The sequence below is a fragment of the Eulemur rufifrons genome, chromosome 18 (assembly GCF_041146395.1).
Source record: "Eulemur rufifrons isolate Redbay chromosome 18, OSU_ERuf_1, whole genome shotgun sequence".
NCBI classification, from domain to species: Eukaryota; Metazoa; Chordata; class Mammalia; order Primates; family Lemuridae; genus Eulemur; species Eulemur rufifrons.
The window spans coordinates 44,120,936-44,139,457 of record NC_091000.1 but is presented as its reverse complement, the minus strand read 5'-3'; the positions used below and the strand labels follow the sequence as shown (position 1 = coordinate 44,139,457).

The 18,522-nt window shown below is 33.0% G+C and overlaps 1 protein-coding gene across 3 annotated transcripts in view; it reads left to right on the top strand.

The window, feature by feature from the left end:
* Window positions 1–18,522, top strand: part of FSTL5 (follistatin like 5) — a 642,677-nt gene that overhangs the window by 320,291 nt on the left and 303,864 nt on the right. For all 3 annotated transcript variants that reach the window (XM_069493244.1, XM_069493243.1, XM_069493242.1), the window contains exons 5-6: window positions 2,381–2,577; window positions 17,844–17,964. In XM_069493244.1, the coding sequence (XP_069349345.1) occupies window positions 2,381–2,577; window positions 17,844–17,964 (318 nt within the window). The remainder of the gene's footprint in view (window positions 1–2,380; window positions 2,578–17,843; window positions 17,965–18,522) is intronic.

Sequence of the window (18,522 nt, the reverse complement as noted above, 5' to 3'; positions counted from 1 at the left end):
GCTTTGTAAAACGTGAACAAGTTATTTAATCTGTCTTTGCCTTAGTTCCTCAGCTGTAAAATGGTGATAATCATATTGTCTTTCATTTTGGGCTGTTGTAAGCATTTAATATGTATAAAATGATTTAATATGTATAAATTTCCTGGCACACAGGAAGCCTGCATTATATGCAAATCTATTATTAATAACAGATATACCTGTTTATTACTAAAGAATTATGAGATTTTTATTAAATTAACAAATTTTACAAATATTTAATTAATTTCATAACTATTTATTGTGCATTTCCATAGAATATGAATGCCTTAACTAAAGTGCTTTTATTAATATTTTCTTTGGATTGCCAGCAACCTCTCCAGTGCCTGAACTTGAGAAGAAATTTATAATAATTTGGGGAATGAAAGCGTTAATGAGAGTATTATGATCATCACCACTGATTTGATTAGATCAAAATAAGAGTGTGACAACCTAAACTTTATCTCCTCCCCCAATTTTAAATATTAGTTACAATGTTTTCAGTGTTTAAATCCCATTTCCCTTCTGACTCTCACCAACATCCTGATCTCTTCATTGCCTGTGGTCTAAGGTCAGCACCCACCTCCCACCTCCACCCTGCACCCCTGCAGTCCATAGAAATGAAGGAGATGGAGATCCAGGGTCATATATAAAAATCCAAGGTGCGGCTACTGGAATGAACTATAATCCTGTTTCTCATTCTTCTATCACACATTCTTCTCCTTCCTGGTGCACACATGCGCACACACACTCATATTTGAAGGTTCTTTTTGTGCTGCTTTCCCAGACACCAAAATTGCTAGCAGTGGCTCCAGATTTGTTTACTTCTTTTTTTGTCAGTGAGTTCCTTGCTATTATGAAAACATATTATTATTATTCTTTAGTAAGAATAGAATAATGCAAGATTGACTTAATCTGCATCACCAAGTTTACATTTTATTGTAAAAAAGAACTTGTTGACAGTATTGATGAAAACTGAAATTGCTGAACAACAGTAGTCATTTCACTGTCTTTGAAAAATAAAGATAGTCTATCATCTCTCTGGAAGAGATTGTATTTCACTTTGTCTTGAAAGAGAGTGAGATTTCAAATAATGTTTGTCAACCCCATGCTTCTCAGACATATTTAAACATCTTTAGAAATCTGTTTTTAAAATTGTAGATGCTGTCAAAGCCTAATTGTAAAAATTGACCATAATTATAAAGTTAGGGTTTTTTTCTTAAAACTATGTTGTAAAAATTTTCAGCTAATATAATACCTAGTGTTTAATTTTCAAATTACATTATGCACTGCATTCTTGTGTAATATATTTTATATCACATTGACTATCAGCAGCATGCATTTCATTTCAATGCACTATTTATAAATATATCATCATGTAAATATATCAGCAAGTGAAATTCTTTGTAAAATAACTTGTGAAGATATTAGAGGAACTGTAGTTATTTTTGAGAGACATTAAGCCAAGCAATTATTTTCATTAACTATGATGCTCCTGGTATTGTGATGATTACTTACATGGGAGATACTGAAAATCTGTAATGTTGCTTTAATTCAATAAGCATATAAATTAGCTGTGGAGAAGAAATTTACAAAGATCAAATTTAAGCTACCAAATGCAATTATATACCATGTTATACATGGAGTTTTCTAAGGGGAGAGAGAAATGAATATCAGAGCAATTAGAAAAGACTTTTGGGAGAACACTAATATAAGCTTAGTGCCATTAAGAATAGCCAGAACTAACAGAAGTATGTTGGGGGGGTATGTGTGTGTGTGTGTTTGTGTATACACACACACATGCATGTGTGTGCGTGCACACACACACACACATATATATATTATTAAAGCAAATCCAATGTCTATAAATATTTTAGATAAAAAATGTGGTATAATCTTTTGGAGCCAGATATATGTGCATTTAAGTGCAAGTCCAGCACAATTGAACCTTTTGCTTTGGGCAATTTATTTCACCTCCCTACACCTCATTTCCTGCACCTGTAAAACTATCAATATAGAGATGTATAGTCAGGATTAAAAGTAAGACAATAAATTTAAACACTGGAGAAAATTGGAGCCATCACGTTTTTCTACATCCCTCATAACATCAGTGTCTTTGTCATAAAGAAATCACACAGTAAATATGTTATTTAATATTAGATTTGATAGAAATGAATCTCTATCCTACAGTGGCAATAGTTCATTCCTTCTTCCTTGAATAAATTGTAAATCATGCAAAACTAGACATGTAAAAATTATGTACATAGCATCTTATCCATAAAATATCAGCTCCTAAACTTTAATAAAATAAATTATTTATTTTCAATAATATTGCTTTTAAAATAACTTATTTCTTTTATTACAGGAGATAACTGCAAGACCACCGAATACAGCAAGATGAAAAAAATGCTTTTAGACTTACAAAACCAAAAGTATATTATGCAAGAAAATGAAAATCCTAATGGTGACAACCTTTCTCGGAAGAAGCTGTTGGTGGATCAAATGTTTAAATATTTTGACGCAGACAGTAACGGACTTGTAGATATTAATGAACTAACTCAGGTATGATTATTTACTAAATTAACAAACTTACTGATGCATAGCATACACAATATGCTTGCATTTGTGTGAATTTACTCTATAATAATACTATATATATTTAATCCATATTGTTAAAGTGTGAGAATATAACTATTTTAAGAACGAATTTGACTAATTTGTGGTGTTTTACAGTTTGAAAAGAGATTTCTGCTTTTGATAGATTTTTATACCTTAAATATCTAAAGGAATTACCAGTTATCTATCCTATACAATTTATAAGATCTCTCCTGATATACTCTGGAGCCTATACAATGTTTAAGTTTCTATCAGTCAATAAAAGATGGTTTATCCAGAATATAGAGATGCTACTGACCAGCAGCTGAGCACATCTATAGCAAAATGTAAATAAAAACTTAAGATAGTATTGAATCACTGACATATTCCAGTACCTCTTAAATAATCAAGGATCAATTTGAACATATTAAATTTGGTTTTAGTACTGTCTAAAGTATTAAACTGTCTAAAGACCATGATTTCTTCCAAAACATATACTGATTTCAGGAAGTAATGTAGAGAGAAGAAGCCAAACCAGGATGATAGAAAAATGGTGATAGGAATGACGGATTTTGCTGACTTTTTGATGATCCCAATAACATATTTTTAGGCAGATTTTGCTCCTGCCCTTAACAGTGAATATAGGTTTGGAAAAAATAAATGTTAGATAGGTTATTTTCATAATATCATGCTATTCATTTTTGATGGTTAATTTTATGGCTTTTTTCAAAAACATGACATTGGAGAATATTGGTCTTATTAAGCAAGGATTTCTAAGCTTTGGAATAGAGCAACATTTTAAAGACTTCATATTAAAATCACCTTGTTAGCAAATTTGATTATATTAATAGTTATTATCCAAATTAGTTAAAATTTATATCATTTGCATTATCTTCTTTAATTTCAGCCTACATTTATTGAGTAGTTACTAAGTTTCAGGAATTAGAATTTAAGAAATTGAACTCTGGAATTGGAATAAAATTAGAAGCTATTGTAATTAAGATATTTATGTTGTCATATACCCCATGATTTGTTTTGCAAAAATGAAACTCTTGAAACTTATATTTTGTAGTAGCAATAAATGACTAGTTAACTTAATCAAGATACATTTATAATTAAGTCTTGCCATCTTGATCTATGTGTGCCTGACATATTGAAATATTTTGGGTTTTTGTTCTACTTTTTAATTTTAAATTTTTTATGATTTTTTTTAGTTTTCATTAACATAACTGTACCACTATAGCCATTGGTTGAACACAAAATATGAACAGATCAAATCTAGTTATTATCACAGTATCCACATCTAAATCCCAAAAGGAAGATTGCTAATCATTGGAAAATGGTAGTGTCTAATAGCACTGCATTCGTACATGCTTCAAATTTCCATTGTGTTCCAGTTTGTATTAGTTTCCTAGTGCTGCCATAACAAAATATTACCAACTGTATGGTTAAAACAACAGAAATTTATTATCTCACTCTAGAAGCTGAAAGTCCACAATCAAGGTGTTAACGGAGCCATGCATCATCTGAAGCCTGTGGGGAGGGTCCTTCCTGCTCCCTGTGGCTTCAAATAGCCCCAGACACTCTCTGGCATCCCTTGGCTTGTAGGGCAATCACTCCAATCTTTGCTTCTCTAGTCATAAGATATTCTCCCTTCATGTTTTTCTTCACGTGGTATTCCTTCTTTTTATAACGACACCAGGCATATCGGATTAAGGATGCACCCTACTCCAGAATGAACTTATCTTAATTTATCTTATTGTATCTGCAATGATTCTATTTCTAAATAAGGTCATCTTCTGAGGTACTAGGGGTTAGGACTTAAAAATATCTTTTGGGAGACACAATTCAACCCATAATAAAGTTCATCTGCTACAAAGTTTGGTTTTGTTTTCTCAACTATTTTTAATTTAGACTTTATGCCTGAAGAGTATTCTTTCAAATCATCTGAAAGTTATGATGTTGTGAGAGCAGAAGATGTCTTTAGAATCTCATTTATGTATTAGCCAACCAAGAGGTACAAGAAGGTAATAATCTAGGAAGGTCCTTACTGACATTTTCTGCATACATCCCACTCACCTACAGGAGAACATCTTGGTTACTTCCAAGTTTTAGATATTATGAATGAGGATGCTATAAATATATGTGTGCAGGTTTTGTGTGGACATAAGTTGTTAACTATTTGGAGTAAAAATCAAGGAGCATAATCACTGTATCATATGGTAAGAGAAAGTTTAGTTTGGTAAGAAACTGCCAAACTGTCCTGTGAAGTGGATATACCATTTTGCATTCCCACCAGTGGTGAAGGAAAGAGTTCCTGTTGCTCCACATCCTTACCAGCATTTGGTGGTGTCAGTGTTCTAGATTCTGGCCATTTTAATGGATGTGTAATGGTATCTCATGATTGTTTTAATTTGCATTTCCTTGATGAGATATGCCGTGGAGCATCTTTTCATATGCTTATTTGCCATCTGTGTATCTTCTTTGGTGAAGTTTCTGCCCAGAGTATTTGCCCATTTTTTAATCATATTGTCCATGTCTTACTATTAAATTTTAAGAATTCTTTGTATATTTTGGATACAGTGTTTTTTTAGATATGTCTTTTGAGAATATTTTCTCACAGTTTGTGGCTTGTCTTCTCATTCTCTTGACATTTTCTTCTGTGTAGCAGAAGCTTTTTAATTTTGATAAAGTTCAGTTTATCAATTATTTACTTGAAAGAGTGTGCCATTGGTGTTTTATCCAAAAAGGCATTTCCATGTCCACAATTATCTAGGTTTTCGGCTATGTTATATTCTAGGAATTTTATAGTATTGCATTTTGCATTTAGGTCTATGAGACATTTTAAGTTATTTTTAGTGAAGTTATTTTTGTGAAAGTCTTTGTCTAGATTCATTTTTTCCATGTATATATCCATTTGTTCAAGTACTATCTGTTGAAAGAACTGCATTTGTTCTGTTGTATTGCCTTTGTGCCTTTGTCCAAAGATCAGTTGACTATATGCATGTGGGTCTGTTTCTAGGCTTTCTATTGTGTTTCATGGGTTGATTTATCTATTCTTTCACCAATAGCACACTGTCTTCATTACTTTAGATTTATAGTAAGCCTTGAAGGTAGGTAGTGTTAGTTCTCCAATATTGTTCTTCTTCAATATTGTGTTGGCTATTCTATTTTATATTCACAAAATAACTTGTTGGGATATTGATTGGGATTGCATTGAATATATACATCAAGTGGGAAGAACTGACATCTTGACAATATTGAACATACCTATCCATGAACATGGAGAATTTCTCCAATTATTTAGTTCTTCTTTAATTGCATTCATCACAGTTTTGCAGTTTTCCTCCTATAGATTTTATACATATTTGGTTAGATTTACACCTATCTCATTTTGGAGGGTGCTAATGTGAATGGTATTGTGATTTTAATTTTAAATTATACCTATTAATTGCTGGTAGGTATAGGAAAGCCATTGACTTTTGTATAATAACCTTGTATCCTGAAAACTTGCTATAATTGCTTATTAGTTCCAGGAGGATTGATATCAATTTTTATATAGTCTACATAGACAACCATGTCATCTTTGAAAAAAGCCACTTTCCTAAACTGTATAATTTTTATATCCTTTTCTAGTCTTTTGTAGTCTTATCAAATTACCTAGGACTTTAGTACAATGTTGGAAAGGAATGGTGAGAGGGGGCAGCCTTGCATGTTCCTGGTTTTTGTAAGAAAGTTTCAAGCTTCTCACTATTAATTATGATGCTACCTGTGGGATTTTTGTAGATATATTCTTTTCAAATGGAAGAAGTTACCCTCTACTCCTAGTATAGTGAGAATTTTCATCATGAATAGATATTTGATTTTTTCAAATGCTTTTTCTGCATCTATTAATATGATCATATGATTTTTCTTCTTTAGGTTGTTGATTTGATGGATTACACTAAATGGTTTTTGAATCCTGAATCAGGCTTGCAACCTGAGATAAATCCCACTTTCTCATTGTGTAAAAATATTTTTCATATATTGTTGAATTTTATTTGTTAATATTTTTTGAGGACTTTTACATTTATGGTCATGAGAGATACTGGTCTGTAGTTGTTTTTTCTTGTAATATCTTTGTCTGGTTTGGGGATTAGTATAATGTTGGACTCATAGAATGAGTTAGGAAGTATTCTCTCTGCTTCTATCTTCTGAAAGAGACTGTAGAGAATTGGTACAAGTTCTTCCTTAAATGTTTGATAAAATTCACCAGTGAACCTATCTGGGCCTGATGCTGTCTCTTTGGAAGGCTACTAATTAGTGATTCAATTTTTTAATAGATATAGGCTTTATTCAGATTGTCTATTTTTTTCTTGTATGACTTTTGGAAAGTTGTTTCTTTTAGGAATTTGTTTATCTAGGTTATCAAATTAGTAGCATAGAGTTGTTTTTTTTTATTGTTTTCCTTTTAATGTTCATAGGATCATTAGTAATAGTTCTGCATACATCCCACACCACACAAATAATTTTTTTCATTCAGCAATATGCAGTGGAAATGTCAGTATCTCATCCACTAATGAACTGTGAAAAACAAAGAAGACTTTAAAAGGGACCCTGTAAAATATACAAGAAATTTTGGGCTATTTATAACACAAATATTGATTTTTGACTTGTGTGGTTTCAAGTTAAAGGTGCTTTTTAAGAACCTATATGTGAAGTATTATAACACCTAATACATATAAGCTTATTCATAAACTTGAGACTATATAATACCATAATTTAATATAAAATTTAAAATAATTTAAATTAGGATAAGAAGAGAATGATCTTAATGATGTCTGTTAATAAGTTACAAGGTATGATTAGCAGAGAAAATAATGTACAACTCAAAGATACTGCCAATCACAAGTAAAAATTTAAAAGTACAATTTGGCCTTGGGCTTTATAAATGCAGCATGAAAGCTGGCTGCACACATTCTTTTCTTGCTCCATATGATGAAGATATATTCTGGAGTTTCTTTTGCAGACTTTCAAGTAAATTAGAACCTAGGGGTCTGTCCAGTTGAAAGAAAAGAAGACATAATAAAAAGCAGCAAAGGAGGCTCTTTTGTACCATAGTTAGAAAGTTTTCATAGCAAGAAAATGTTTGTTAAAATGAACTGACCAGTTATAGAAATAGATCTTATTCAATCCACCTCTTCACCATTCTAGTTTTACATAAATGTCTACAACTGCACATTTAGTCTTTCTGTCTGAGACCTACTTTTGTATTTAGAAAATATCCAATGATAAAATACTTATTCCTTACAAAGTGAAATTTTAAACTCTCGAACAAACACTGTTTCTTGAAATTGATAAAATTGATGTTAGAATACTTGATTTGTCATTGACAATTGAAGATCTAGAAGAGCTAAAACAGGTAATGACTGAAGAAAACAAGTCAACAAAGATAGGATGAGACATGCATTTCAAAAGACCAAAAGTATATGTTTCAAATAGCAAAGGAGGAAGTGGCCCTAAATTGAGGAAATCCTAAGAAATTTTTTAAAAATTATCTTTTTTATGATCATAGCATAGTGGTTAAAACTATGAGCCTGGGTTCAAATCCCATCTCTATTGCTTACACGGTATGTAACCTATGGCAACTTACTTAAACTCTCTGGGTCTCAGTTTCCCTATCTATAAACTAGCAATAAAAATAATATCTAGTACATAAGTTTTATGTGATACTTTCATGATTTAGAATATGTAAGCTTTTTAGAAGAATGGCTAGCACATACAAAGTGTGATGTAATTGTTAGCTATAATTATACTTTCATATCTAACTTTCATGAAGATGTAGTGGATGATAGTGGAAATAAAGAGGCCATATACATTTGACTTAGTGCATCAATGATTGATAAATATTTTCTTTATGCTAAACCTTTGCATTATTTTAATGCTTAGGGTTGGATGGTGGGTGAGAACAAATCAAATATCATTAGTAGCCATTATAAACCAGAAATATGTATACCTCTTTAAACAAGTAAAGTTTTAACACCAATTTTTCAGTGAAAAAATTATCTTGCAAAAGAAGAGAAATAGTTTTGCTTATTTCAAGAAATTAGTGAAATATGCATTCTCATGAAAATAATAATAAATACTTACATGGCCTTTACTAGATGGCAGATTGTACATCAGTAGGTCATTTAATCCTCATCATAAATCTAAGAAGTAAATATGATATTATTATCCCCATTTTATAATGGTATGTACAAATATTTTATCTAGATGTTCACATAATTTTAATTATAAACCATGATCTAATACAAAGGTTATTACATTTATAATAAACTATTAAAAATGTAAAAAAAAAAGAAATTAGTGAAATAAATGACAGCATGATATTTATTTTGTTCTCATTTGAGCAGTTTATGTACCTGTCTCATATAGCTGGCATGAGTGCTATTAAATCCTGAGAGTTCTGTTCTAAAGACAAGGAAATATTATCATTCTACAACCACTGTGATCCTGGGCATTTCCCCCTCAGATTATAGAGCATCCATGTGTTACAGATAAAATGTTAAATTGAGCTGAACTTTAAATAAATATCATATAAATTTTATTTTGTGATGTTAAATATATTTTACTAAAATGTCTATGCACATCTTTAAGTATTAAATACCTAAATTCATGCAGTTTTTTTCTTGCCCATGAAACTTTTAAGGAATAATGAAAGCATTATTTTGAAAAAGGGGACACAAATGTGTTATGAAGGAAACAATGCATTTTCATTGACTATATTTTACAACTCAAATATTTTTTAAAAATACAAGTCCTCAGTTATGTATTGCTATAATTCAGATTCTGTTGTCTCTCTTTTATTTCTGTTTGAGGTCTACAGAAAAAATATATATATTTGCAAAAACTCATGCCGGCTTGATCAAAGAGCTCCTCTGTTATGCATAATAAAGGAGCTCTTCTGGGTGGTTTATTCACATGGGTATTGAGAATATTGAAAGAGTAGGGGTAGACAGAAATATCCCTGAACCAGGAGTTAAATCCATTAGTGAATTATGGGGAGAGAATAGGAAAGAATCATGTAGCAAAACTGCCTGAGATTTAAAGGAGTGGGTCTATCTATTATCTCATTTTTCTCTCTTTCTGTTTCTTTTTCTGACACTCTCTCTCTCTCTTGATCTTCCTATTTATCTATCTGGAGAAGTCTGGTTTTAGAAAAGGAAATATTCCAGAAATACCAATAGGGAGCCATTCAGTTGTCTACCACCTTCCTTACACTGAGCTAGAATGGACATGTGACAAAAATAAGCCTTTAATTAAATTAATTAAAATTACTGGACAAACAGATTATTAAGAGGCAGCCAGATTTTTCTAAAGTCAGTATGGTGAAGAACATATTTTTATAAGAAATTGAAGGCAAAGGAGAGTTTTCTGATCAAAGAGCAGAATTTCCAGAGGGCACAGTGATGGGTTTGGTTTGGAGAAGAAAGGAAATTGGATCCAACTGGGATATGTGCAGAATAATGTGGGGAGACTTGGATTTCACAGGTTAGCAGAAGTAAACTAGGGTAAAAAGCACAAAAATGTGTCTAAATGTTCCCTTAGAGGACAATGGGCAACTATTTCTTGCATTGTGATTTTGTATATTTGGTTCTCAGGGTCAGATGAGGGATGCATAGTAGGTTTCATTTGATTGAATGGCTGCCTTGAGTTAGCAGCAGAGGAGTACTTGGAGTACAATGGTGCTAACAACTTGGCAAGTCTGCTCGTTAGGCTTTTCTCCATTTGATAAAATAACACCCATGGAATTTAAGTCAGCAGTCATTCCCTTGTGATTCTGAGTTTAGACAAGCAGCTGCATTGAGTATGTTGATTTAGGCTTTTCTCCATTTAGATTCTGTCATCTTAATAAGCTGATGTACATTAGAAATGCATATTAGAATGAAATAATATTTCCCTAATGTACACATATACCAATTCTTTATTAAAATAATAAAAAGAACTACTTGTTCACAGGATTTAGATTATTACATTATACATATTTGACTTAAAATACCATTTGCTCAATGACTTCCATATGTAAATACATTTACAAAATTAAATAAAAAGGAAGCATAAAAAAGTAGATATTTTCAAGCTTACAAGATGGGCATAGCAATGAGTTTTTTTTTAAACATTTACATATATCAAGTATGTTTCTTTAAAAATTATTAGAAATGCTACCCAGGGGAATGGACAGTAAATCTGTACTTTGAGTTGACAAATCCTATCACAATTTTAAAAATTTCTTTAAAAATTCTGATCTAGCCAACAAATTTATTTTCCATAAAATTAGTAATAATTGTTTTGTTTCATGGATAAAAAGCTCTTTCAGTGGGAACCAACTAAATACAAATAAGTAAGCATTTGTGTGGATAAGGAAGTAAGATTAAGTGAGGATTTCCAGGGAATGCTATGGTAATTAATCCTATTAACATAGGAGGGTAGGAAGCACAGAGGAATTTGTCCAAATCATCCCTTAGAGGAGAATGAACAACTATTTCTTGCATTTAAAAGACCATAATCCTATCTAGAATACAAAATAAGGGGTTTGACAGAGAATGGCATTGTCAATGCCAGTAGAACCTAGTTGTACTGGACATGTCCTTGGCAGTGCTGAAGATTTCAGAATAATAATAATGGCAACAATTCACACTCAAGAGAAAAAGATAAGGCCTGTAACTGTTGGTTTGTGTGCTACAATTAAACACCAGTACTTTCAATTGCATTTGGAAACCTTAGTACCTAGTTTCAGATACTTTTTTTTTAAAAAGTGCTGTTCATAACATGCACAGAACAACTGGAATATTAAATTTTAGGTTTCTTAAAAAATTTAAGCATATTTTGTAGCATCTTTTCTTGAGAAGGTCAAGATACATTTAAAAATTTGGAATTCCTGTTCAGAGACTCCTTATAAGCCATGTAGGATACCCTAAAAGTAAAATACTTTTCTTCCCATCAGTGGCTTAATAAAAATAATAATATCTCTTTGGTTGGATATTTCAGAAGAATTACAATTAGCTCTATAAATTTTTTACAAAATATTATATTAGACACTTTAGAAAACCTAAAGGAAAACTTAGATTTAATTATTTCTATTTAATCATTTTCTTTCAATACATCTTTTATAGGGGGATAACATCCTTTATATATGATTAAACAATTCAAATTTATCATATTATTTACTCTCTGTCCTTTCATGTTGTTTTTTTCTTAAAGCACTGTTGATAATGTGTAATTATCTTCTTTAATAATTTGATTACATGTTTCCACTCATCCTCTCTAGGATAAAAATTCCATGAGGGCAGAGACTGTGTCATTCTTATAGATTAACTTACCCCCAGCACCTGGCAAAGTTCTCAGTATGTATTGGGTGCAAAGAAGGGGAAGAAAGGGGGGAGAGAGGAAGGAAGAAAAGAAAGGAATAAAGGGAGGAGACAAGAAGGGGTTCAGACCACATAGAGAAGCCGACTTGCAGTGAGTATGTGGGAGGAGCATAAATCTAATACCTGGAGATGTGTGTTCCTACCAAAGGAGGAAATTTATCTTCTAACCCTTAGTCTTTGATGTAATTGACACATTGGCCAAAAAAAGAAATAACGTATCTCCTTCTCCTTAACTTCAGAAAAGACTTTAATGGCTTTTCTTTAAAAAGAGGGGTACTGAGCACCAGCATTATCAAAATCATTGTGACAGTGACATGATCATGATTTGTTTGGGGAAAAATATTTTGTAAAGGGATGGGGAAGTGCTCACATGACTTGAACATGTCAGTGGTGTGTCTCTACATGAGTTCACAGTTGCTGTTTCTCTCCTGGCCCCACTAAGGAGAGTAAAGAAAAAAACACAGAACTGGACAATCTCACTCCTCTATCCTTGTCCCCCTACACACATACTTTCATCACACGGTCTGCGTTCACACCATTAAAATCAATCCAGTGCAGAAGAATGAAACAGGACCCCTATCTCTCACCATATACAAAAATTAATTCAAGATGGAAAAAGCACTTAAATGTAAGGCATGAAACCATAAAAATTCAAGAAGAAAATGTAGGAAAAACTCTTCTAGACATAAGCCAACACAAAGAATTTATGAAAAAGACCCCAAAACCAAATACAGCAACAACAAAAACAAATAAATGCAATTTGGTTAAATTAAAAAGCTTTTGTACAGCTAAGGATATAATAAACAGAGAAAATAGACAACCTACAGAATGGGAGAAAATATTTGCAAACTATGTATCCAACAAAGGGCTAATATTTAGAATCTACAAAGAACTCAAAAAAATAAATAACCACCAAATAACCCCATAAAAAAGTGGGCAAAAGACATGAACAGAAGTTTTTTCAAAAGAAGAGAGAAAAATGGCCCCAAAACATAAGAAGAAATGCTCAATATCATTAATCATCAGGGAAATGCAAATTAAAACCACAATGAATATTGCCTTACCCCAGTTAGAATGGTTTTTATCAAAATGTCCCCAAACAACAAATGCTGGCATGGCTGCAGAGAGAAAGGAACACTTATACACTGTTGGTGGGACTGCAAATTAGTACAATTTCTATGGAAAACAGTATGGAGATTCCTCAAAGAAGTAAATGTAGACTTACCGTTCAATCCAGCAATCCCACTACGGATATCTAGTCAAAAGAAAAGAAGTTGTTTTATCAAAAAGACACCTGAACCCAAATGTTTGTTGCAGTACAATTCACAGTCTTAAAGATGTGGAATCAACTTAAGGGTCCAACAATTTATGAGTGGATTAAGAAAATGTGATACACACACACACACACACACACACACATATCATGGAGTACTACTCAGCCCCCAAAAGGAATGAAATAATGTCATTTGCAGCAACTTGACTGGAACTGGAGACCATTATCCTAAGTGAAGTATCTCAGGAATGGAAAAGCAAGCACCACATGTACTCTCTAATACTTGGGAGCCAATTGATGGGTTCACATAGCCACAAAGAGATGAAAGGTCATTGGAATTCAAGAAGGAGCAAGAGGAGAGGAAGAGTGGGGTAAAAACCTACCTATTTGGTACAATGAACACTATTTGGGTGATGAACACACTAAAAGCCTCAACTTAAGCATCGTTAAAGGTATCCATTTAACAAAAACATTTGTACCCCCTTAATATTTTGAAAGAAAAAATGAATAACATGTCTTTTATCTGTTTTATGAAAGTCAGCATAATAGTCCTTGGATTTCCAAATCATCCCATATCCCCAGAAATCTAACACACAGACCTCTCTAAAACAGGGAGACAATACCTCTACACCCATTCCTGGCATATTCTATTTCTCTTCCCAGTTTATCTATCTTTTTATCACTATTATCATCTGACATAATATATGTTTTACATATATGTTTCTTTGCTCTCCCTTCACTAGAATATAAATTCTAAATGGGAGTGATTTTTGTCCATCTTATTGTTTGCTGTGTTTTCAGAGCCTAGGACAGTGCCTGACACATAGTAGGCAGTCAAACATGATTTGTTGACTGGATGATTGAATAAATGAGTGAAGGAGAATGGTAAAGAGACTAGTATAGTCTAGACAGAGCAGTTGTTTTTATTGTTTATTTTGGAACAAAAGAGAATACAGTGCCTAAAGCGTTGACTCATTCTTGAATTACTGTAGTCCTTATGCAGCTTTGACAATTGCATTACATTGAATTTGAATATGCACCCCTTCTGGGATGCTGCGTGTCTTAACTCCCCTGATGCCATCCACTATAGTAATACTTCTACCTTATCACACTGATCCTAACCTCTGTGGACCCTAAGATTCCTACAAGTTAAACTGTGATCTAGGAAGAAATATATATGAAAAATATTTCTTGTAGTCTTTAGGAGTTCACCCAAATATTGGTAAGTTTGGGAAACCTTCTTACTATTTTACAAGAGATAACAAATGGAATTATGATTGGCCTCCTTGATTGAGGCATCATCATAGGATATTTAAATTATAATATGTTCTGTGAGTCTGTCTTTATCATGAATTGTGAATCCGGAAGTAACGTGCATTTTGAGAAGCCTAGAGTGAAAAGTTTTTGTAACCAATACCAGGTTCTAAATGAAAGAAGTTGAGGGAACTGCCAGAGTCCTACAAGTTGGGATCCCCTGTGCCAAAGAGTGGTCAACATGTAGTGGGGGAGAAAGGCTACTTGTATATTCTGTTTTACTTTCTTCTTGACAGTCAAACACTCATCACCATTCGGCTGTCATGTCTCTGGCTATCTAAAGCAATTTTTCCAGGCTGATTGAAAGGTCCTACAAACTCATCAAACTATATACATTAAATATGCTTCATTTTTTGTATAGCGATTGTATCTCAATAAAGCTATTAAAAAGAAGAAAAAAGAAAAGTCATAGAAAAGTGGTGTAATAGGAACACACCAAGAGTGTGCTAAAGCTTCCCATCTGGAAACCTAAAGGAAAGAAATAGTTGCTAGAAATCATGTTTTACAGGGTTATTTCATCAACCAAGAATAAGCAATATATGTATTTGAAAGATTGATGAATAACAAAATGAGTCACTCCTGTCCTGCCCATGCACATATTCCACTATAGATGAGCAGGGCTTTTTAAAAACAAAGCTTACTAGCCAGGACAATGAGTTGCTCTAGGACCCAGTCATTAAAACAAGATGCCCAACTTAAGTTGTCTAATCATGGTCTTATCAAGATCAAGCTAGCCTTATACAAGAGCCAGTGATCAGGAAAAAGGTAGAAGTCCATTCTCTTGGTCTAATAAATAAATTTAATTTGAGTAAATATTAGAATGGAAATAAATATGAGACAGAAAATGATGAAAACTTTTCCCCCAACTTTCTATTCTCTGTATTCTTACAAATAAATAGAGAATAAAAGTCACTAAAATATTATTAAAATGCCTGACCAAACTCTTGTGTCACTGCATCCTAAATATTACCACAACACTAACATTGCACATGTTTAGGAATCATATCATATAGTGAGGCAAGATCAAATACTCTGTCCCCACTCCCAGCCCCGAGAAAAAGTCAAAAGTCATTTTCTGTGATCTAACCAATAACAGATGGAAAATCCCTGAGAGCTTTGTTGCTCTCTAAATAGAAAAGCAATAGTATTTTGTTTTCCCATCAGGCTCATAGGAGAGATGGCTTCAGCATTAGGTAGTTTGGTTAATCCCTCCAGCTGGATTTTGTAAAACTGTAGGGCTTAATATTTGCCATTTATGATATCTATTTGTGTGGATCAGTTAAACCAGATAAGCTTTTTGCCTTTTTTTCTCCTCTAAGGTGACAAATGGCAGCTTAACCAATAAAATTTTAATACATATACATACATAAGGATAGACCACCCACTTGCAGAAGTTCTATTTAGCAATGCACACGCTCACATTGCATCTCGCTGCTCAGGTGGCTGGAGAGGGCACTGGAGGCTCCAGTGACCCTCATGCTTAACCCCGTCTTAGAGCTATGTCCACAGCCCAGCCACACTCAGACATAATCCAACTGTCAACATAGCAGTGTTCCAAAAAGGGTTAAAAAATAGTTCAAAAGCATCTGAGGGTCTTTAGAAACTAGCATCACCAGTTTGCCATTGATGTAGTAAAGTCTGAAACATTCTGCTCTACCAAAAGTAATGAAAATCCATTGTGAATGTGCAATCATAACTGTTAGGTTTGTTCCTGGTGGGAACCCGAAAACTATGTATAGGACAGAATGTGGTTAATGGAAAACTTAGATAGTGATCATAAAGCCTGTGAAACAGGAGTCTGGAGGTTGTAAATCTAACTCTGACCACAGGCAGTTGCGGAACTGGTTCATGTTCAGATAAAAAAAAACAAAAAACAAAAAACATTTCCCTCCAAACCTCCTGTAAAGCCCACTGCTCTCCCCTTTTCTCTCGTGGACGCTCTCTTTTGGCCTCCACCCATCTACACCCAGATACTCAAAATAAACAGCATTTTGCTACACATGAGTCTTGGCGTGTCTCCCTCTGGGCTCTGGAGGTAACAATAACATGCACAAGCTGATGTCTGGAAGTCTGCAGGGAATTATTTGAAGAATAAATGCATTATGTAAAAATTACTATTTTTAATGTTAAGTGATTACTTTTAAGTATATGTTAATATCATATGTTAAGTAACACACCTGACTCTGTGTATGTGAGTGTGTGTGTGTGTGTAAATCTTCACATTCATTTTCTAACTGAGAAAAAGATAAATGATGTGCCTGAAATTATAGAGCTATGATGTGGCATTGACAAGAGCCGAACCCAGAGCTGACTGACTTCATAGCCTGTGTGTGTGTGTTTTTGTTTTTATTATATTGGACTGCCTTTAAAACAAACAAACAAACAAAATACTGTGATGCACAGCCCCAAGCAATATGAATTACCGTCTTTGTATGTGGGAGAGTAGGAAAGACCACAGACACAGACATGCAGCTACCCACAATGAATACAAATATCTGAGAAATCTTGGAGAGCTCTGTTACATGACAGGCAATAGTCAAAATCAGTAGAGTATAAAAAAGCTGTACCCTCGGTCCGTAGGACTGAGTACAGAGTAGAAAAGCAGTTTGATGTTATCTGCACCCACGCTTGGATAGATTTTCATCATCAATCGGTGCATTAATTCTATTTGGCTCCTGGAAACAGTCGTTTGCTTAATAGCTCTTTTGTGACCAAGAGAGTTCCTGCACAATCCCAAATGACTTAACTTCCAGCTGGGGAGGAGTTTAGGCAGAGGGAAAAATAAATTCTCACTTCATTTTATATAAATAATATGAGGAAGAAACTTGGAACAAACTGCCTCACCATTTTTTATTGGGAAATAGCACTGTTTTATTTTGACATAGGTCACTGAGACACAGGAGGCAATTTTCAGTGGAGGCATTTCCTTAAGTCAGTATAAATGAAGCAAAGTAAATGAGTGAATATAAAATGTGCTTTTGATGTGATTTGTCGGGTCCTACTGTGGGACTTTTGTATTAGAATGCCCAGACTAAATTCTAAGGACCTATCTTAACTTTCTATCTTTGAAATGTTTAACAATAATTGTTCGGTAACTGAAAACCTGGATTTTTCACAAATTGCATTCTTTGCTCTGCTGCAGATTTGAAATGATTTATTATGTGATTATTTCATATAATAAATTATACTATAGAAATTTTAAGACAGATATAAAAGTATGGCTATAATTTTCTTGTCAGGTGATAAAACAGGAAGAACTTGACAAGGATCTTTCTGATTGTACTTTGTATGATCTACTGAAATATGATGATTTTAATGCTGACAAGCACCTGGCTCTGGAAGAATTTTATAGAGCATTCCGTGAGTACACAATTCATTCTCGAGTTTCTCTTTGTTCTTTTTCCTGTTGCTTTACACAATATGGTATGTTTACATGATCTCAGAGAATAAGTTGTTTGCAAGAGAAGTGATATAATTGAGAGAATTTAAATTTTCAGCGGTATTGAAACATATGTAAAAGCTAAGAGATTTAGTAGCTCTAAAGTGAACACTTGGAAATATTTGATAACCTTTTATATAATATCAAATATTAAATATTTGATATCATCAGTTCTTATTGATTCTAGTTTAAGACATTTATTTCAGATGCTGCTTCCAAGGTTATTTCAGAGTAGGAACAACACTTGTCACCAGTTGTCACCAAATATCTATTAAAAGCAATTTACACAGTCACATTTTTAAACTTCGTTGGGAAACCAAAGTGGATTAACAGATGGAGTATCCATATATTTGAGGAGCAATAATTAGCTTTAGAATGAAAGTTATGTTTATATTAAGGTACTTCGGACTAATTCATATATGTTCAATTTGCTAAATGTGTCTTAAATTTACTAAATGTGTTTTATAGAATGTAGGTAT